This window comes from Prionailurus viverrinus, chromosome A1 (assembly GCF_022837055.1).
Source record: "Prionailurus viverrinus isolate Anna chromosome A1, UM_Priviv_1.0, whole genome shotgun sequence".
In the NCBI taxonomy this organism is placed as follows: domain Eukaryota; kingdom Metazoa; phylum Chordata; class Mammalia; order Carnivora; family Felidae; genus Prionailurus; species Prionailurus viverrinus.
Genome location: NC_062561.1, coordinates 94,311,933 through 94,335,008, shown reverse-complemented (window position 1 = coordinate 94,335,008; position 23,076 = coordinate 94,311,933). Strand labels below are relative to the sequence as shown.

General features: G+C 41.4%; 1 protein-coding gene across 1 annotated transcript in view; it reads left to right on the top strand.

The window, feature by feature from the left end:
- The first annotated feature begins 1,946 nt into the window (after positions 1–1,946).
- The window catches only part of PGGT1B (protein geranylgeranyltransferase type I subunit beta), a 62,606-nt gene continuing 41,476 nt past the window's right edge, over positions 1,947–23,076 (top strand). The window contains exons 1-2 of the mRNA XM_047871465.1: positions 1,947–2,104; positions 10,735–10,853. Coding sequence (XP_047727421.1) covers positions 1,965–2,104; positions 10,735–10,853 — 259 coding nt within the window. The 5' untranslated portion in view covers positions 1,947–1,964. The remainder of the gene's footprint in view (positions 2,105–10,734; positions 10,854–23,076) is intronic.

Below are 23,076 nucleotides of genomic sequence, written 5' to 3'. Positions count from 1 at the left end.
TTAGATTCTGTCATGCATGAGTCAGCAACTTGTGTGGTCAAAATCACTCCTCAAAAGCCCTTTCCGTACCTAGTAGGCATATGATATTATTCTCAGTGAGTCCGCCCTCTCTGAATTGGATGAGATTGCTGGTTCTTGAGCTGAGAATCAAATGAAATATTTGGGTTCCCTTTAAGGGCCCGGTTGAGTAGGATCATCTTTCAGAGCATTTATAGACTGCATTGTTCATTCTAGTTAAATGTGTGTGATATGACTCCATTTTGAACATCTTCAGACATGTTTGTAAGTGTGAGAAAAAGATCTCAACTGTAATCACCAAATGAAAACTCCTCTCTGCTGGGCATACCTGGAAACCAAGCAACGGGGCCTATTTGTAAGGAGGCACCCAGAACAGCCCTCTGCCCATACCCAACCCTTTGTTAATGCAGTTTTTCAGTGAATAAGTAATTACTAGGGCCTAAAATTAGGTGCTTTGGGTTATTGAGTAAGTAGAAGACAATTCCTGCCCACGCAGTACTTATTTTAAGTAGTAGATTTTCTAAGAAAGTGAACAATCAAAATTATATTCAAACTTCTCTTGCTTAGTTGACTGTAAAGAACCTGGGTTCAGGCCTGTCCTTTGGGTGGATTTTTTTTCCCCCAAAGACTGCCTCATGAACTTTTTTTTTTTTTTTTTTTTTTAATATTTATTTTTGAGACAGAGAGAGCATGAACGGGGGAGGGTCAGAGAGAAGGAGACACAGAATCTGAAGCAGGCTCCAGGCTCTGAGCTGTCAGCACAGAGCCTGAGACGGGGCTGGAACTCGCTGGAACTCACAGACCGCGAGACGCGGGTCTAGAATTCACAGAGCATGAGATCATGACCTGAGCCAAAGTCGGAAGCTCAACCGACTGAGCCACCCAGGCGCCCCTTGCCTCATGAACTTTTAAAGGGAATAATATATGATAGAAGCAAATTAAGATCCTCTTTAAAAAAAAATAGCATCTTATTTCATTTTGTAACATACGGGTAGTTGAACATTTTGTGCTATGGCAAATGGACGCAACATTGCTACTAGATGACACACTGAAGCATGAAGAGTAAAATCTTTTTAAGACCTGCAAAAGAGAGGCACCTGGATGGCTCAGTCCGTTAAGCCTCAGACTTTGGTTCAAGTCATGATCTCACCGTTTGTGAGTTTGAGCCCTGCTTGGGGGCTCAGTGCTGACAGCTCAGAGCCTGGAGCCTGCTTCAGATTCTGTGTCTCCCTCTCTCTCTGCCCCTCCCTTCCTTGTGCTCTCCCTTTCTTTCTCAAAAATAAACATTAAAAAAAAAAAAAAGACTTGAAGCACACAGGAATATGTATCTTCTGTGTATATTGCATTTGTGTGTGTGTGTGTGTGTGTATATATATATATATATATTTTTTTTTAAGTGATTCCTGGTATTCTAGAGAGGACTAGGAACGTCTCTGAACCTTTGAAGCGTCTATAATTATTTAAAACACATTTATCTCCACAGATGGATTTGAAGGTTTAGTTTCCCTACCCATTCAGCTTAAAACTGTGACCTTCCAAAAAGGTGTGTTGGCAAATTTATTCTGATCCATCCGTTTTCATATATACCACCCTTTAGGGCCGTGATTTTCTCAAAGCAAACTAGGAGCTTTGGATCTTGCACTTCCTCCCAATTATCGAGGATACAAGTTCTGGAAGGATTTGTGGGCTGAATTTTACAAGGCTTAAGAAGGGTCCCCAATCCTGTAGGGCTCGGAAGAGAAAAGGTTGAGTCTAGAGAGAAATCAGGGATTAAAGTGCTGCGAAAGACCGTCAACAGCGAGGAAGTTCAACCACAGACCGGGTCAGCTCCCCGCCCCCGGCGCTCGCCCCATCCCCACGCTCCAGCCGCGAGTCGCCCCTCGGGCTTCCTTCACGGCGCTCGCCAACTGCTTCCGGGTCGCGGCGGACGTCGCTTCCGCAGCAGCATGGCGGCCACGGAGGACGAGCGTCCGGCGGGGAGCGGTGAGGGAGAGCGGCTGGATTTCCTGCGAGACCGGCACGTGCGGTTCTTCCAGCGCTGCCTCCAGGTCTTGCCTGAGCGTTATTCTTCGCTCGAGACCAGCAGGTGATTGGTGGCCGTGGTCATCGGGGTGGGGACGGAGCCCGGCCGCAGCGGAAAGGCGCCGCGGAGCCTGCGCCGCCGCCCACCCGGCACTGCCCGGTGCCTCTCCTCTCGGGCGGGTGTGCCGTGGCTCTCCTCCCGTGAGCTACGGCGGGGGGACTGGGGGAGCCGTAAGGCCAGGCCTTGTGGGATCTCCATTTTCCGCCTTTTTTCACTTCCCAACCATTTTTCCGGTCAACTCTGAGCTTCCTTTTTTACTTCCTCTCGTAGGCTGTGAATCGCTTGGCCTCATTACTTCCGAGTGTAAAAGGGAAAAGACAAACCATTTTGTCTCCGTATTTTAGATAGCCTGTCCTGTGCTCCCCTTTCCTGCAAAACGTTATTAACTCTGCACTGAACATCTGTATGGTGTTTGAGGTGTAGGAGCGGCGCAAAGCCTGTAAAGGTTTGAGGAGAAATGAACTTTCCAGGAATTGTAAATAGAAAGATAGGAGAAGGTTGGCGGAAGAGGTGCAGTGTTCCGTAAAGCAGGCTGTGAAAAGTGTATCTGCTGTAGCCTTGTGAGTTGGAGTTGGCTGAGGAGTGTGATTTGGCTGCGGCTAAGAAGCTGTGAATTAGTCATTCAGAGTAAAAGTCTGGGGACGAGGAGAAGGAGGCGGTTTTGCTCTGCACTGCTGGGTTTTGAAGCGAGCCTCCAAAGCTGCCTGGGACGGGCTAAGACGAGAGCAGATTGGTTCTGCTCTCATCTCTCCATGTGTTCTGAATTCTGATTCCCTGGTGTATTTTGAACTCTGCATGACTGGGTCAGTTTTGGAAGGTTTACAGATTCCTTCTGCCTACGTGGTCTACAAATTTATTATGATAGGTACTGGAGTACAGCTGAGCAAGACATACAGTTTCGTATAAGAGGCACTAAGTAAGTGTTTGTTGAGTTGTGTGAGATGAGCCCTGAAGGACGAACACATTCTTGCTAAAGAAAGAGTGAAGCCTTACGTATATTCCTTTATCCATACATAGGTGTTGATTGGCTAGCAGAGCACATCCCTAGACCTAAATTAAGGTTTTCAAAACTGACTCCATTGACTGAATGATATGGGATGAAACAAATGATATTAATAAATCACATTTTGGGGGGATTAATTTTACGTGAAATTGGGGGTCGCCTGCCTGGCTCAGTCCGTTAAGTGTCCGACTTCGGTTCAGGTCATAATCTCACGATTCATGGGTTCAAACACCACGTTGGGCTCTATGCTGACAGTCGAGAGCCTGGAGCCTGCTTCTGATTCTGTGTCTCCTTTCTCTGCCCCTCCCCCAGTACCGCTCTGTCTCTCAAAAATAAACAAACATTAAAAAAGTGAAAAAAAAATTTTTATGTGAATTTGAAGCATTTGGATAAAAAAACCTGTATTGTGACTGTTAAAGTTGTAGCTATCATTTTAGGTCTGTGGTTGCATTTTCTAAATGCCAGTGTTTGATTGCTCTATTTAAAATTCCAGCATGGACAAAACCATATATATATACTAGTGCATGTTGGTAAACTGTGTAATGGTGCTCATAGAATAAGTAAAGCTGCAAAAACTGATTAAACTGATTTAACAACTTTAATACAATCTTAAAATCTACATCAGGCATCATATATTAGATAATCATGTGTAACGTCCTGGCGCATTAGTTAATATGTCTAATGTTTATCATTTGAGTAGAGTATCATTTCTTGTTTTGTTACAGCACACTTAGTAGCCACATTGAAGATCATCTGTATGTAGAAGTTTTTGTATTGATTTTTTAACAGTTTTTCAGTTTTTCTCTTTGCTGATTCACACTCCTGGTTTAGCATTAAGTTCTTCTGTGGTAGGTGTGTGTGATTCATGATTGACTTGAAGATGCTTGTGAAGGGTCTCTGACCTCTTAAGCAAAGGTGACTGGTCACAAAATTTCTACTGATACCAGAGTTTTCAGGTAAAACAATGTGTTGGCTAGGTCACAATTCTTACTCAGTATTGCTATTGTACAAACAATTATTGAGTGCCTGCTGTGTGTCTGGGTACAGGCATACAGTCCGAAACCAGTGCTTGTGGTGGTCCTGTGTTCCTTCTTACTGATAGGTATGAAACGGGACTCTTTAGAAGGCTCCGAACAGGCTAGACATTTAGACACTTATTTTCTGACCCACCATTTTGGCAAAATTCCTCCATTTCCCTGTTTCTTTTAGTCTTAGAAATAGGACTACATTTTAATTTTTCTAATAGCTGTGCCTTTATGAAAATAAAGTACTTGTAGTTTTACCTGTGGCTTTTTTTCATACGAATTTCTGAAAGGTGGTAGTTATTAGTTAACTCAGCTGAATATTTAACCTTGGATGGTGAGCTTTGTGCATTAACAGGTTTCTTTTTTGTAAGTGGTTTAGAAAGTTGTTTGGGAGTTGCTGTTGCCAATTGTATTTGGGTAACGGAAGTTAGGGTAGGGTAGGTTTGTTTTGTTTTTTTTAATCAAAGGACTAAATACTGACCATTTTTTGTGTATGTTGTTTTTATGGACCCAGCTGCTCTCCAGGAAGGGTTTAATCATTTAGTTTTTATTTTAGAAAACACCACAGTCAACCTAGTCTTTCTGTTCACGGGTCCTTCCATATTCCCCTACGTGGCCTGTGATGTAGCTGACTACCATGTAGCAACCACTCTGCCCTCTCCTTCCCTCCCTTATCTGAAATAAATCACAGTCCAGCAGTGTATCTCTCAGTGTGATAACTGTGGCAGGAGGCTCTGCATTAGTGACATCATAAAATGCTCATAGGGGCGCCTGGGTGGCTCAGTTAAGCGTCCGACTTCAGCTCAGGTCATGATCTCACAGTCTGTGGGTTCGAGCCCCGCATCGGGCTCTGTGCTGACAGCTCAGAGCCTGGAGCCTGCTTCAGATTCTGTGTCTCCCTCTCTCTCTGCCCCTCCCCTGCTCATGCTCTGTCTCTCTCTGTCGCAAAAATAAATAAAAACATTATAAAAAAAACCTTTTAAATAAAATAAAATGCTTATAAAAATACACATACCTGGGTCCTTCCCCAGTTCTGCATGGAACTCTGTGTGGGCCTGAGAGTGTGCATTACGACAAGCATCCCAGGGGGTACTCCTGCACGCTAAAGTTGGAGACTGTTCACTTGATAGGAGAAACAGATCTACGAACGGATTCTTGTAACAGTGCCTCCCAACCCTTTTGTGCATATAGATCACCTGGGGATCTTGTTAAAATGCAGATTCTGATTGCGGAGGTGTGGGAAGGGTCTAAGTTACTGTGTTTGACAAGATCCCAGATGATGCTGATCTTGCTGATCGCCTCACCGCGCTTGAGTTTGGTGGCCAGTGATTGTGGTATGTGCAGGGTGTTACAGAAGCCCCTTAGCCCAACCTGAAGAGACACACATCTCAGAGATGGCTTCTTGGAAGAAGTAACCCTGGAGCTAAATAAATATTCAGTTTGGGGGAAGTCTGGGATCGGTTATAGGCAAGTGGACAATAAAGGCGGATAAGTGAGTGTCGAGCAGAGAAACTTCAATCATTTGTCTAATAGTGTAAGGCAGGTGTGGTAGGAATTTAGCCTGGGGGGTAGACAGGGGCCAGATCACAGAGGGCTTTGTGTGCCAAGTCAGGAAAGCTGAATTTGAAGTCACATAAGTGATGTGAAGTTGCAAGCAGTGCATCTTCCTGATTAGATATGCGTTTTAGAGTCGTCGTTGAATTTGAAATTGGTTGTTGTAGTCAGTGGGACAAGATCAGAGCCAGAAAGACCAGTTAGCTGTCGCAGTAGTCCGGAGGCCAGATGCTGGGGCAGTGGAAGGACGGATAGAAAGGAGGGGTGGAGGAAAAAGGAGTTCCAGGATTCTGGGACTGGAACTGCCATCTGGTCTCGGGAGCATGAGGCCAAAGGAGCAGGTTTAGAGAGGAAGAAGATGATTTCTGTGACAGCACTTTTCCTATAGGTACTGAGTTGTTTCCCCTCATAATTTAACCTGCTTCAGGTTAGGAGGCTTGTTTTATTTGTTTTTGTTATGAAATCCAGCATGTAGTAGATGTTTAGTAAACATTTCTTCTTGAAAAATTATTTTGCATGTAAAATAATTCCAGAGATGAGCGGTTATACTTAAAAATATTTACCAGTCGGGCCAGCTATTTAAGAATATTACAGATGAAGAGTAAGGCTTAAAATTGTGGCATTTCTGCAGTGTTGCAGTAGGTCATTCCAGAGTATTTGTTGGGACCTCTGTGTGCTGTGTATTTAACTTTATGATTAATTTTCACGTGTTCTCTAAGGCTCTCATTTCCACTGTTAGCAATTTTATCAAGAACTGTGTTCCTATTTCTAAATATAGCTGCTTGTTTATAATTTTAGAACTCTTTGCAGTATGATTTAGTTATAGCCCCACCTGAGATCTAGGCAGGAATGCAGTCACTTGTTAAAGACACTTGGAGATGCCAGGAAAGAGACTGTATTAGAAAGGGGGCAGAGTAGGTGATCCAAAGTTTAGGAATCTAGTCAATGCCCATGAATCAGTGTTTCCAGTATATTCCCAAATGGTCACGTAATCTGCTGCAGCCTAACAGTACACTCCTCATTCTCATTTAGTGGCACAAGAAAATCGTATTACTGTGGTTGTTTTTTTTTTCCCCCCACACTCAGATTGTTTTTATTTATTTTTTCCTGTTTAATCCATGGGGCATTTTTTGGGCTGTTTTTTTAAGACCTGAAAATTTTGTTGTTAAGCCTGAAAAATTTGGCATCTTTTGGAGATCTCATTCAGTTGTTGCCTCCCATCTGTGAATCGATCCCCCTGGTGCAGCAGCTTGATTTAGAGGGGACGAATGTTACTTCTTCATCCATGCAAGAAGATACCCTTTGCACAAGTATTGTTCAGAGGGAACAAAGTGCAGGAAGGTGCAGCTGGCCTACTTTGCTTTTTCAGCATATAGTTTCAGAGTTCAATTCTAGGGAAAGAAGAAAGAACACAAATGCTGTCCCAAGTAACAACGTTCTAATATCTACACTGGCCTGATTTTAGGCACATGTCTTGGCATGATTCCCCCCTGCCCCCCGCCCCAGCCCCAGCCATGTGCCCACGGTAGGTTGCCCAACAGTCCATACATACCCCAAGTAGGACTCACTGGGGCACCTTAAGACCCCCCCCCCTTAGTTCTCTCAGAGGCCCACATCCCCAAATCGTTTTTTATTATGGCTGCTTATTCTCTCCGTCTCACAGTTGTAGGACTGCTTGAGAACTCAGGTGTGGTCAGAAAGGAGTATCTTCCTAGCCTGTCTCAGAGGGAGGCCAGACATTGCTCCCAGTGGACTTCTTGGTTCTGCCAGCCGCTGCTGGGTGCCTCTCTTTATCAACATAAGCTTTTCACTGTGGCTGTGTTAATCCTATAAACCTTAGTCTCAACTGCTGGGAGTTGCAAATACTGGACTTCTGAAGTAAAGTAGTTTACCAGCAGCTGACTAATTTTCAGTGTTCGCATCCGTCTTCAGAAGCAAGTAAAATGAAAAGCAGATCAGATAACACAGGAACAGTGTGACTTTGGAGCAGGGTACCAGTGGTACCCTCCTCCCATGACAACCCAAAATATCTTTACAGTGTCCCCTGGGGGCATTATTGCCCCAGTGGGGTTTACTGCTCTAGAGCTGGGCTCCTGATCCTGGCTGCATATTACACTCACCTGGGAAGTTCCCCACACCTGTGCCCCTGGCCTCCAAATTCAAGTTACCCAGACCCCACTTTCCACCCGGAATTTCACTTTCATTGTCGTGGAATAAGGCCTAGACCTCTCTGTGTTATATCAGTGTTTTAGTTTTTTGTTTTGTTTTTAAGTTTATTTATCTTGAGGGAGATAGTGTGAATAGGGGAGGGGCAGATAGAGAATATCCTAAGCAGGCTCCACACTGCCAGCGCAGAGCCCTATGCAGGGTCAAACCCACAAAGCCATGGATCATGACCTGAGCTGAAACCTAGAGCCAGACGCTTAACTGAGCCACCCAGGTGCCCCTAGTTTTGTTTTTTAAGCTGATTTGAATGTGCAGGCAGGTTTGAGAAACACCCCTGAGGAGAATACCACCGTGTGACTCAGTGTTCCTAAATAGTTTAATTGGTTATCTAGCAGTGAAATCTGAAGCAAATTACTTGACTTCTTTGGACTTCATGATCTTGAGCTAAAAAATTTAAGAGAGTACTTAACTTAGAAAAGAATACCAGTTTATTTTTATAGACTTTTAGTTGTTTTCTTCTTTTATTTTTTTTTTAAGCAGCCTTCATGCCTAGTGTGGAGCCCATCTTGGGACTTGAACTCATGACCCTGAGATCAAGACCTGAGTCAAGATCAAGAGTTGGACGCTTAACCGATTGAGCCACGCAGGCGCCCCTAGATGTTTTCTTATTACATACTTTTCATTAACAGGAATATTTTTGATTTATCCAGCCTTAGTAGGCTGTGTTATCAACAACCTCATGTTGTCCCCCATTTCCACCTCTGTCCTCCTTTTTTTTTTTTCTATAATACCTTAATAAACTAGATTATTAGATAATTTCATTGTATCTGACTGTGATCATTTACACCAACACTGAAAACCCCTGGGAGAGTGCTCCAGGTTGGTTAGATGAAATATTACAGGTCTTTCATTTGTTAGTTAATTCAATAAGTGAGTACATATCCTGCACAAGGCAGACCTTATCTCATGAGACATAATTATCATGAACAGTGATTCTCAAACTTGGCTGCTGTTAGCTTGAGGTCTTTCCCATATCTAAAGTATCATTTTGTTTTGGGGAAGGGCAGGGCTCTCTGTGGGGAGGAAGGTTGCCAACCAGGGACCTGGAGATAAGGCCTATAGTGTAACAGTGTGATTAGATTCTGAGGTCACTAACTCATGTCAAATCAGGGAAAATACCAGTAATGATAGCCTCCTTGGGTGAGTGCTTGCGTGTGGGCAAGTAGTGAATACCTGTGTGAGGTGTGATGAGGATTTATAGATAAGCAGACTTAGAAAAGGCAGAAAAGATCCTGCCCAGGTTATGAATGGCTGTAAATCAGCCAACATATGATTTGAACCTAGCTCATTTGACAGCAGAATCTGAACTCTGAACTGTAGCCTCCCACATAAAGGGGTTCCACCGTCCTTAATTTAATCCTGATCTTGCTGACAGCAGAATCTGAACTCTGAACTGTAGCCTCCCACATAAAGGGGTTCCACCGTCCTTAATTTAATCCTGATCTTGCTCAGATAAATCACCTGCGTAATTCTGGTGGCTCTCGGTGGTTAGAATTAAATTGAGATACAGCATATGAGAAATTTGCTAGCTCCCTGTCTAATACACAGTAATAGTCTCTCAATAATGTAACTTTCCCCAAATCTTTGTTCTTAAGTGTAACAATATCTTATCAGTTTTAGGTTTTGCCCTTAAGCTTTGGTTGGAATTACTCTTTGGTGTGTTTCCTCCTGTTATCTAATGTATGCTAGCCTTTTTCAACCAGGGGTCAGAGAGAGAATTACATGGTTAAAAAAAAAAAATTTAAAGAAAGAGTGACTGTTTTCTCATTTTTCTTGTTGGTAATATTTTTCTAGATGCATGAGAAAGAAGTTAATTTATTATACATAATGAGGGCATTAGGGCTTATTTCTCTTTTGGAATCTTTTCTGAAAAGGTTGCAGAATGTGTCAAGTGGCTTTGCTGTAAGATTTTGGACCAGATGATTTAAAGTATTAATTGTTTAGTATTAGTCATAGGAACTGTTAGAATATAGAAATGTGATAACCATGTTCAGGGGTGCCTAGCTGGCTCAGTCAATATAGAGCATGCAACTCTTGATCCCAGGGCTGTGAGTTCAAGCCCCATGTGGGGTGTAGAGATTACTTAAATTAAAAAAAAAGATAACCATGTTCAGAAAACAGTATAGAATGTATCTCAGCCTGAAAAGAATTATATATAACAAACTCTTTATGTGAAAAGTAATCACTTAAGTACTAGTTTTAAATGAAAACACAGAGTTTACATTTCTCATTTAGTATGCAGTCTTGGAAGGGAATGTGTTGCCTTACAGTTTTTCATTCCATTGAAGAATCCTCTCTGGGAAAATGAAGTTGAAATGCATGTGTATTTTTTAAAGTGTTCCTTATTTCCCAAAATTCAGTTTAAGTTTTGTCCAGTTACATTATTTGTAAACAAATTTGAATACAGATGGGTTTATTCTAACCTTCCTTAAGAATTAAGCACCCACTATAAGTGTAGCTGTTCTTGGCAAGTAAGTGGAAATTGGTATTCTCTATGTTTTCCAGCCTTTTGGACTTACTTGTACTAATTGGATGCAGGGAATTCCTTTTTTAACCTACATTAGCCTTCAGGTTGCTGATGAGTTTCAAATGTGTATGACTGTTTTTTTTACCCCCAAACGCTCCTTTTTACAAATGAAACAAAGATTTGATTGATATTTTTAAATTATAAGAATAAATATGACTTTTTGGCTTTTGCAAAATGAGAGTACTGTTTGAATTAATTTTAAAATTAGAAAGACTTTATTTTTCTGAAAAAAAAAATTCAGTGTTTAGACAGTTATGATGTAATTTTACGTTTGTTTCTTTGTTTTTTTTTCTTTTAGGTTGACAATTGCATTTTTTGCTCTCTCCGGGCTGGATATGTTGGACTCCTTAGATGTGGTGAACAAAGATGATATAATAGAGTGGATTTACTCCCTGCAGGTCCTTCCCACAGAAGACAGTGAGTGAGTTTTTAGCATTTTATTTTTAGTATGACTAGCTAGTTGTACTCGGCATAACATGTGTTGGACTAGCAAATCGCAGTATTTATTCGTAAACTCTTACCACGTTTTGTTCAGCCACGTTTTTGCTTGCAATGCTACCCTCCTGTTCTGTTCCAGCACAGAATTTGAGAGGTCTAGTCATGGGGGCGCCTGGCTGGCAGTAGGTGGATCGTGCGACTCTGGATCCTTGGGGTCGTGAGTTTGAGCCCCACGGTGGGGGTAGAGATTACTTTAAAAAATGAAATAAAAAGTAGTCTGATCATTAATCTCTCGAGAGAACAGTTGGCGGTTGTCTGGGATTAGAGATTGGCAGTTATAGCCGCATATTGTGTTCTGCGCCTCCACGTTGATGACTGCCTGTGGATGCTTTGTATGTGGTGTTTATGTTTGGTTAGTTTGGTAGCGTTTGCTCTATTTTTCATTCCCAGCCATTTCTTTTTTTCTTCTCAGTGAACTCTCTTCCATCACAAAGTTTCATTTCAGTCTCCCTGTGGTTTTCCCTCTTAACGTTTCATGTTTCATGAGCCTTTCCTTAATGGTTTCTTAGACCTCTTACTAGCACTCCAGTCCTTTTTATGATGCTTCTTAAGCTTGATCAATTCTGGCCAGTTACATTAATTTTCAAAATTTATATATTACCCGATCAACTAAATGCACACAAGTTTTATATACCCTATTGCTTACTCTGTTCATACCTAACATTGATATAAGTTATAAATGTTAGAGATTCGAACCTTGAAAAGAGAAGCAGATAAACTCCCAGGAAATGACACAGTTGTTTTTTTTTTTTAGCACGGTCATCACTCAGTTGGCTCTTAAGAGTCAACATTTATAAATTAACCATGTGTTTCATTGGTTGGAGTAAATGTGTACGAAGGTCCCAACCTAGATAAACTCTAAGGAAATAATAAACTGAAAGTTTGTTTAGAAAGAGGTTTGCTCTGTTAGCAGATGCTCTTAGGCATAGTTTATGTCTTTCTACTTTATTGTTCTTGAATTTTGTAGTGCTTGTGTTTATATAATTTCTAAAATCTGTGCCTGTTTACAGATTGTTTTTTAAAAATGATTAAGCGTTTTGAACTAGGTTTGTCTTATGGAAACACCCGATCACTTTTCACCAGCTGCATGAAGCAGCATATATGCTATACTGGTCAGTGGTTACACATTCAAGCATGTTGGTGAATTGAGTAGGATTTATTGAATGTCCTGCTGAGCCTGTGGACAGAGGCTGTGATAAATTACAGGATGTGCTGCTCACCCTCTAGGAGCTTGGGGACTGACGTGAGGTCACGGTGCTAGACATCTGAAAAATTGAAGTAATTTGTTTTGGTTTTTTTACTAGTTTGAGTCTGGGATTTTTTTTTAAAAACCTTTAAAGTTAAGTATTAGGGACGTCTGGGTGGCTCAGTTCAGCATCTGACTCGATTTCGGCTTGGGTCATGATCTCCTGGTTTGTGGGATCGAGCTCCATTTCAGACTCCACACTGACAGCACGGAGCCTGCTTGGGATTCTCTCTCACCTCTCTCTCTCTCTACCTCACCCCTGCTCATGTTCAGTCTCTCTCAAAGTAAATCAACTTAAAAAATTGTTTTAATAAAAATAAATAAGTATTAGATATAGTATTATTATAGATTCTGATGTTTTATTGTTTACTGAAAATACCTGTCCTGATTAAATTTTATGCTGTAGTTTCTTAAGGGGATGTATCTCACATAGTGCACATGTGAAATTGTACAGAGTGAGTCACAGAAAAGCTGTTCTGTACATTTTTGCTGAACATTTTATATTATTTTTATAAAACATTTACTGATATTCATTTTCCTGAAATAGCCATTGCTTCTATACTATAGAAAAGTATGGATCTTAAGATTTTAGTGAGAGAACTCTTTTATACAGGTTTTAGTCACCAGAACGTTTATTCACCTTGTCTTCTACTTTCTGTCTTGTCTTCATATTTCTCCCCACTCTTGAGCACTCTTTGCTGGCTCCGTGATTGTCTTCTCTTAAAATACGTGTACTGTCTTCTACCATTTTGTTGTAAGTTTTTTTACAACAGCCTAATACCCATTAATACCCATATTCTTTTCTTTTTTTAATGCACTTTAGAGAGTGGTTAAAATAACTGGTTAATTCTTCTCCCAGTGGAAGAGCAGTGGCCATAGAATAATCGACTGCTGCTTTTATGTTCTTTTTTTTTTTTTTTTTTTTTTAACATTTGTTTATTTTGAGAAAGATCGTGAGCCAAGGAGGGGTAGAGAAGGGAGGCAGACACAGAATCCGAAGCAGGCTCGGCACAGAGCCCGACATGGGGCTTGAATTCACAAACTGCAAGATCATGAACTCAGCTGAAGTCAGACACTTAACCTACTGAGCCACCCGGGTGCCCCACTTTTACACTCTTAAACGTGGACTTTACATGTATCATTTTGTTATCTCTTGGGTATGTGACTAAGCAAGTCAGTGAACTCTTTTTTTGTGTGCAGTTAGTTTAATTAAAACCTGCATTCTAGGGGCGCCTGGGTGGCGCAGTCGGTTAAGCGTCCGACATCAGCCAGGTCACGATCTCGCGGTCCGTGAGTTCGAGCCCCGCGTCGGGCTCTGGGCTGATGGCTCAGAGCCTGGAGCCTGTTTCCGATTCTGTGTCTCCCTCTCTCTCTGCCCCTCGCCCATTCATGCTCTGTCTCTCTCTGTCCCAAAAAATAAATAAACGTTGAAAAAAAAAAAACCTGCATTCTTTCTAAAGTCTGCTCTGTTGTGAGGGATTTGCTATTATCTGAACTCTCATATCATTCGTAATAATTGCATTTGCTGCAGATTCACTAGAATGGCTAACGTGGAAGAGGCAGCGAATAGCAGTTGTTGGGAAAGTGCAGCGCACCTGGAGCTCCCACACAGTGCTGGAGGGGTTGTGCCCATCCTTTGGAAACTGTTGGGTGGTACTTAATAGCGCTGCACATCTGTGTGGTCCCTGACACGGGACTTGTGTTCCCTAGTACACAGCCCACAGAAGTGAAAACGTGTTCGCCACAGGATGCACATGAGAATGTTCATAGCAGTGTTTCACAGGAGTCCAGATGTAGGCACCACAGAAACTACCCATCACTGGTATAATCGATAAGTGGTGTATTAAAATATTCACACAATGGAATACCGTATGGTAACGGAAAAGAACAGTCTCTAACTATATGCAAAACTTTTGATGAATGTCACAGACAGGTTTTTTTGGGGGAAAAAAAAGTACCTAGTGTCTTACTCTCTTTACACAAAGTACAAAATTAGACAAAACCAGTCTGACCTTTTGGGGAGTGAAGGAAGGAAATGCGAAGGGAAAGTAGGAGCGAAGTAGGAGGGGCTTCTAGGGTGTCATCGCGGACTTATGAGTGCTGGTTATGTGGATGACGTTACTTGGCACAGTTGATTGAGTTGTTTGATTATGATAGTGCACTTTTCTTATGTTTATTTTAGTTTGGTAAAGGTTTAAAAAAATTTTTTTGAATCCTGATTGGTACTCACCATCTGAGACCCATCAGAATTCTTATTTCCCTTCGGATTGTCAACTACACGGATTTCATTGGTTTGCTAATTTTTTTTTTTTTCATTTGTAGTTGCTTAACCACTGCTTAAAAGGTTTTTGCTTGTGTCCAAATTGTAAACTTCTGGAGGGCAGAGAATGTGTCTGTCTTACATTTCTTCCCTTCAGTGCCTAAGGCATTGTTGTGCATCAGGAGTTGTTGGACTATTAATTAAATCACCCATACCTCCTCCAACTTTGCTGTTCCTCTTCTCCGTATTTTCACGTTGGGTCTACAGCATTGTGATATTGTGATTTATGAGACGTGTGTGTTTTGTCTTCATCCACAGCCCCTCTCTCACCGCTTCCAAAACCCTTAGCATTTCTTAAGCCTTTGGAGGGGGATAAAGTTGTCTTTTGTTATGTTAATGAGGTTCTGGAAAGCACCTAAGGATGGGGGCTGCTGGCCTCTAAGCAGTGATTAGAGGGTTGGCACTTTCAGTCCTACCCCCTGACCTCCAGGGAGGTTGAAGCAGTTGCCAGCTTCAATTTAATAGTTCGTGTCCAAAAAACGTAGCCTACATAAAAACTCAAAAGGACGGGGTTCAGAGAGCTTCCTGGTTGTTGAACACGTGGAGATGCTGGGAGGGTGGCGCTCCTGGAGAGGGCAGAGGGCAGGGAAACTCTGCGGCCCATCCCCATACCTTGCCCTCTGCACCTCTTCCGTTTGGCTGTTTGTGAGTTACATCCTTTTACTGTTAATAATGTGTTTTGTTTGAGTTCTGTGAGCTGGCACAATAATTGTACCTAAGGAGAGGGGCTCGTGGGAACCTCCAGTGCATAGCCAGTGGGTCAGAAGCACAGCTAACTGGGCTGACGATGTCTGAAGTTGGGGGTGGGTTCGGGGTGGTTTGCAGTCCAGTAGGACTGAGCCCTCAGCCTGTGGAATCTGATGCTGTGTCTGAGTAGTGTCAGAGTTGATTATATTGAGCTATATTCAGTTGCGTTGAATGAATGGCTGGCGTTCTGAGAATTGCTTGTTGGAAATTACGTCTTAGAACACCTAATTTAAGCCTCCTCTGGCTCCTCAAATATTTTCTCATTCATAAGGCATTTATTTGCAGACAGAGTAGAATGTGCTGTCCGTTACTCATCTGTCTATATTTGTCCTGCTTAAAAATCTAAAAATGTTAAAAGCCCAGGACCGTAAAAGAATAACTTGGTAAATTTGATTAAATAAATACTTTTAAATGTTATGCAGTAAAAGATAAGGTTGAATAAGTGACAGGCTTGGAAATTGTGGCAACATATATTATAAAATATTAATATCCAGGCTGTGAAGAATTCTTGAAAGATTGAGAAGAAAATGACACATCAGCGCGTAGAAAATGACAAAATTTAAGAATAGGAGGTTCTCAAAAGAAGACAGTAAATACAGGATTAACCTTACTAGAAAAGTCAGGGAGATGCAGTAGAAACAGTATTGCATTATTTTTTTATCTAACACATAGATTTAGCCCGAAGTTTTAAAAGTTGGCAAGAATCAGGGGAAAGAGCACTTTAGTATCATTTTGGTGGAAATGAAAATCATTGTAACCTTTTGAGAGGTATTTCAGCAGTATAATTTTTTATACAACTGACATATTCTCGTGTGTGTGGTCCTGGGTTGATTAATGGCCCCAAAAGTTATGTCCGATCAGAACCTCAGAATATGACCTTAGTTGGAATAGGGGCCTTCACAGGTGTAATTAAGGTAAAGATCTCCAGATTGGTGAGTGGTGTCCTTATAGGAGAAGGAAAGAGGGAGATTGAAGACGCAGGGAGAAGGTGGCGCCAGGGCGGAGGCGGAGATTAGAGTGCTGGTTAGTACGCCGGACTGCTGGGATTGCCCAGAGCTGCCAGAAGCTAAGAGAGAAGCCAGAATGGACTTTCCCTCAGAGCCTCCAGAAGGAACCAGCCCTACCAACACCTTGATTTTGGACTTCTGGGTTCCAGAGCTGTGAGAGAATACTTTTTGTTGTTGAAAGCCTCTAGATTGGTGGCAATTTGTTGTTACTAACCTCAGAAAACTAATACGTGTGCACAAAATCCTCTGTGGAATATTTTTCGGCATTGTTCATCTCACTGACAAATTAGAAGGGGAATCAGTGTTCACAAAAGTGAATCAGTTAAGGGGTGCCTGGGTGGCTTAGTTGGTTAAGTGTTCGACTTTGGCTCAGGTCACTGATGGTGGCAGTTCACGAGCTTGAGCCCTGTGTCGGGCTCTGTGCTGACAGCTCAGAGCCTGAAGCCTGCTTAGCATTCTGTTGTCTCCCTTTCTCTCTGCCCTTCCCCCACTCATGCTCGATCTTCAAACTAAATACAAAAACATTAAAAAAAAAAAAAGTGGAACAGTTAAATCAACTATGGTCTACCAAGAATAGTACACAGTAGCCAAGTGATTGAGGTAGATCTAGGTATATACATACTGATTTGAAAATGTTCTTCTGTGGTTAAATTATATATGCCAGCATGTACTCAGATGTTTTAATAAAAGTCTTTGATTAAAAATGTATAGGAAGAACTCTGTAAGGCTATATAGAAAATCTTTGTAGAGGGGGAGGTAGATGGAAACAGATGTGGGAGGATGGCAGGATTAGGTAGTACTTTCATTTTATTCTATATATCTGCACTGTTTAAGTGTTTATCATGTTTCTATATTTAAAAATTCAAGTTAGGAAAAGCTTTAACCTCTTCAAAACACAACAAAAATAAAAAACAACTTAAGGTTGTATGGTTATGTACGGATATTGATATTTTGCTATTGCGGAAATAATGCTATATGTTAATTAAAATTTTATAATGGAAAATGAGAAGCAGAGTGATGAGGAGACCTGCCCGAGGCCACACAGAGATATTAAGTGATAGAGTCAGACTGAAATCCCAGACTTCTGACTCCCAAGTCCCCATGCTGCTCTGCTAGTGAAGTATGTAGGTCCCTAGTGGAGACCATCATGTGTGGCCCTTAAGTGCATTGTGAATATTTAATCAGAATTAACCCTGGTTTTCCACTTAACTCTGGGGTTGTAAAGACCCTAATGGTATGTCAGTCTAAGTGTGTGGTCACACCATTGGAGATTTGGAGCCCTTCTCATCAACCTCCAGAAGTGTTTAAGAAACACAAGGGAGGGGTGTCTCGCTGGCTCAGTCAGTTAAGCATCCAACTTGGGCTCAGGTCATGATCTTACAGTTTGTAAGTTCAAACCCTGGGTTGGGCTCTGTGCTTACAGCTCAGAGCCTGTAGCCTGCTTTGGATTCTGTCTATTTCTCTCTCTCTCTCTCTCTCTCTCTCTCTCTCTCTCTCTCTTTCTCTCATTCTCTCTCTAAAATAAATAAACAATAAAAAAAAAAAATTAAAGGGGCACCTGGGTAGCTCAGTTGCTTGAGCATCTGACTTCAGCTCAGGTCATGATCTTGTGGTTTGTGAGTTTGAGCCCCACATTGGGCACACTGGTGTCAGCCTGTCAACGCAGAGCTTACTTTGGATCCTCTGTCCCCCTCTGTCTGCCCCTCCCCAACTTGCGCTCTCCCCAAAATAAGTAAATTATTTTTTTAATTTAAAAAAGGATTAGTCTGGCTGTTGTGTATTCCCTTTTCTCATTAAGGGCACAGCTAGAACAAAGCAAAGAATATTATAGTCTGTCATTTTACAAATGAGGATGTTAAGATCCAAAGGGATTAATAATTTGTCCACAATAATGTATAACTAGTTAATGCTAGAGGAAGATTTAGAGCACAGTTTTCTGTTTTGCAGTCCTTTGATATTCCCATTACTGTATATTTCCAGTACTGATTCTGTACAATAGATGCTCTGTGTATCGTGTGTGTGTTTTTCTGTTGAGAATTTTGTTTAGATTTTTCAATCCATTGCTGCCTTTGTTTGATAACATGCTCACAAGTGTAAGTATAGTTCTCATGTGGCTCAACTGAGCATATTGTACATTGAAAAAATTATATAGAATGTCTGTTTTGGAAGCATTGTAGGTCAAGAATTTTTTGCAAAGATTGGGACACCTGGGTGGCTCAGTAAGTTAAGTGTCTACCTGGTTTTAACTCATCTCATGATCTCATGGTTTGTGAGTTGGAGCCCTGCATTGGGCTCCATGCTGCCAGTGCAGAGCCTGCTTCGGATTATCTGTGTCCTTCTCTCTCTGCCACTTCCCTGCTGGTGTTCTGTCTCTGTCTGTCTCTGTCTCTGTCTGTTTATCTCTCTTTCTCTATCAAAATACATAAACCTTAAAAAAAGTATATTTTTTGCAAAGATAGCCCTGCAGTGGTGATGTGCCCAAATGTCCAGTGTCCCTCACTGTGTGTCTGGTAGGCCACCACACATCTGTTCACAATCCAGCTGCAAGTCTGAATTCTCCATTTACTGTTTGGTTGGATGAAACATCCATTTGTTGGATGCCTTTTCTGTAGTTGGCCTAGGTCTGACTCTGAAACTTACCTGTGAAATTTAGAGAATAGATCTACAAACCCATTTGGTAGGCTTTAGAATGTTTTGTTCACCTTGCACGTGTTTCTTGAGGAAATTCTGAGGAATTATTTCTGTGCTAATAAAATGTACACATCCATTTGTACATAAAAAATTATTTCTGTGCTAATAAAATGTACACATCCATTTGTACATAAAAAAATTGCCACGTTCCTCACTTGAGTTGTTTGCTTAGTGCAAAAACCTAGTGGTTAAAATGGGAATTAGAGGGGTGCCTGGGTGGCTTGGTTAAGCATCCACCCTTGGCCCAGATCATGATCTCATGGTTCCTGAGTTCGAGCCCAACATCAGGCTCTTTGCTGAGGGTGCAGAACCTGCATGGGTTTCTCTGTCTCCCTCTCTCTGTCCCTCCCCCGCTCTCTCTGTCTCTAAAAATAAATGAATAAACTTTAAAAATATATTTTAAAAAAATGGGGACGAGAAAATTGAGAACATGACCAAATCAGGTTTTAAATTATATTTAACTAGCATGGCCACTATTAATAGCATGGAGATATTGTAACCCAAGAGCTGTTCTTTATTAGAAGTACCTAAATATAATTTTTAATGTATTTTTATGTCACAATAAAATTTTCTCTTAGAAGAGTGGGTAATATGCTGCTTTCTTATGAAAAGCAGCTTCAGTGACTAAAATCTTTTTAAACTGCCATTGAGGTTTTACATTTTATAGGTTTATAACTGTTTTGTTTAAAGAATACCCAAACATATTGCCTTTATAATGTTTGACATATGGTTGGTGTTTATTACGAGCTTAATAGTAAAACCCTAAGATTTAAAGATTTTATTTTTGGGGGCGCCTGGGTGGCTTAGTTGGTTAAGCTTCTGATTTCAGCTCAGATCATGACCTCAAGGCTTGTGGGTTCTGTGCTGACAGCCCAGAGCCTGGGGCCTGCTTCAGATTCTGCGTCTCCCTCTCTCTCTCTATCCCCCCCCCCAAATAAACATTAAAAAAGTAATTAAAATATTTGGGGGAGGCGCCTGGGTAGCTCAGTTGGTTAAGCTTTCGATGTCGGCTCAGGTCATGATCTCACCTTTCGTGAGTTTGAGTCCCACATTGGGCTCTGTGCTGACAGCTCAGAGCCTGGAGCCTGCTTCAGATCTGTCTCTTCTCTCTCTGCCCCTTCACTCCTTGCACTTTATCTCTCTCAAAAATAAACAAACATGAAAAAAGTTTTTTTATTTTCTTTTAAGAGAGAGTGCGTGCCAGTGGAGGAGGGACAGAGGGAGAGAATCTTAAGATCTTAAGCAGGCTCTATGTGAGATCGTGACCTGGGCTGAAATCAAGAGTTGGACATTTAACCACCTGAGCTACCCAGGCACCCCTAAAACCCTAAGTTTTAAACTGAGAGATGCTCCAATCATCAAGAAGTCAGCTTTGTAGTTTAATGATCGTCTTTCACGTGCAGACACAAAAAATAAAGACAAAAGGATTGTTTTCCCTTGCCATAGACAGCTAAACACATTCTCTAATAAGCACATCCCTCCACATGCTCCCAAATAAACACACATGCATATTATATCCCTGTACATACTCCCATTTTTGCTGATTCTCTTTTTCTTCCCATGTACCCAATTTCATTTTTATGCAGTAACCTGGATTTTTATGATGTATTGCTGTCTAAACCAGCTTCCACGTAACAAAGTAAACTAGTTTGACTTTGTGGCTCTGTGATAGTGGAGGATACATTCACCATATCAGTGGTTCTCAATTCTAATTGTATATCAAACAGGGATTGTTTTTCTTTTAATATACATGAGTGTCCATGCCCCACTCAGATGGTTCTGATGTGGACCTGAGTTAGGACCAAGAGGCATGTACTGTGTTTTTTCAAATTATGCATTTGATTCTTCTGGGACCTGAACCACACTTCCAGTTTATTCTGCTACTACTGAATAGGAGCACTAGATGGCGCTGTCTAATAACCTCCAAGGAAGCTTAAACTATCCTAAATATGCATCCAGTTGTAAATTTGGAATTAATTGCGTGTTTATACTTAATAATTATCATGAATAGGTAAGCTTACTAGAATTATAAACGAAAGCACAATAGCAAGCACATCTTGACAAGAACCAGAAAGGATTAGGATTGCCCAATGCCTTCTTTTCAGTGTGCACTCTTTTGAAAATGGAGGGGAGGCAGGTGTTTTTATTTTAAAGAAAATCAGTTTCAGAGGAAATCTTCTGTTACTTTCCTCTTCACTTTTGTTTAAATCTAATGAATTGACTTGAAGTGGTTACTGTTTCTTGTGCCTTGGTCACTGTGGTACGCATAATCAGAGCGTGTCCTTTAACCCTCGTAAGAACCCTGCAAAATACTACTTGCAGTACATTAGTGTTCCTCTCTCAGAAATAGAACTAGCTCAGAGAGATTGTTACTTGCCTATGGAACACAGGACTAGTCAGAATAGGATCTTGAGTTTGATTCCACGTGTCCATGCCATCATCTCCTAACCTTAGGTGATATTTTTGAACATCAGTATTTTTGCTGCCTTTTCAGAAAAGTTATTGATGTAAATAAGCTAACAACATAGAAATGAGGAAATAAAAATGCCATTTAGTTATTTACCAGTAAAGAAATGATATTTCATTCAGAAACATTTTTTTAAACCCTAACAGGCGTTCCTCATTTTATTGCACTTCAGTTTACTGTGTTTTGCAGATACTGCATTTTTTACGGATTGAAAGTTTGTGGCATCCCTGTGTCATTCAAGTCTATTGGTTCTATTTTTCCGACAGCATTTGCTTATTTTGTGTCTCTGTTCCACATTTGGGTAATTTTCGCGGTGTTTCAGACTTTTTTGTTACATGTATTACGGTGATGCGTGATCAGTGATCTTTGACATTACTATTCAGATTGTTTTGGGGCGCGACAAACTGTGCCCATATAAGATGGCGCACTTAACTGCTAAATGTGTGTGTTGTGACTGCTCCACTGACCGGCCGTTCCTCCTCATCCCTCTCCTCAGGCCTCCTGAGTCCCTGAGACACAATAATATTGAAATTAGGCCAGTTAGGAACCCTACAATGGCCTCTCAGCCTTCAAATGAAAGGAAAGAGCTTGCACATCTGTCACTTTAAATCATAAGCTAGAAATGATTAAGCTTGGTGAGGAAGGCATGTCAAAAGCCTAGCGGGCCAAAAGCTAGATCTCTTGTGCCAGTCAGTCAAGTTGTGAGTGCAGAGGAAGAGTTCTTGAAGGAAATTAAAAGTGCTACTCTGGGGGTACCTGGCTGGCTCAGTCGGAAGAGCATGCCACTCTTGGTATCAGGGTCATGAGTTTGAGCTTCATGTTGGGTCTAGAGATTAATTGAGTAAAAATAAAACTTAAAAAGTGCTACTCCACTGAACATATAAATGGAGAGCACAACGACCATATTGCTGGTGGTGAAAGTTCTCAGCCACAACATTTCCTTAAGTCAAAACCTAATCCAGAGCAAGACTCCCTTCATTTCTATGAAGTCTGGGAGGTGAGGAAGCTGCAGAAGAGAAGTTTGAAGCCAGCAGACGTTGGTTCGTGAGGTTTAAGGAAAGAAGCCATTTTTGTAACATAAAAGTACCAGGTGCAGCAGCAGGTGCTGATACAGATACTGCAGCAAGTTATCCAGAAGATCTCACTAAGATAATTCATGAAGGTGGCTACACTAAAAAAATGTTCAGTGTAGACAAAACAGCCTTCTTCTAGAAGAAAATACCACCTATGACTTTCCCAGCTAGAGAAAAGTCAGTGCCTAGCTTTCCAGGAGCTAAGGCAGTTGGTGACTTTCAGTAGAAGCCAGTGCTCATTTACCATTTCTCTCTCTCTTTTTTAAATGTTTATTTATGTTTGAGAGAGAGAGGGAGACCGAGAATCCCGAGCAGAATCTCTGCTGTCAACTCAAAGCCCAGTGTGAAGCTTGAACTCACTGGGAGATCATGACTTGAGCCAAAAGCACGAGTTGGACACTTAGCCCCCCTGAGCCATCCAGGTGCCCCTCATTTACCATTTCTGAAAATCCTAGGGCCCTCAGTTCTGCTAACTCTACTCTGCCTGTGCTCTATAAATGGAACAACAAAGACTGGATGACAGCACATCTGTTTACAACATGGCTTACTGAATATGTTAGGCCTGCTGTTGAGACCTGCTCAGAAAAGATT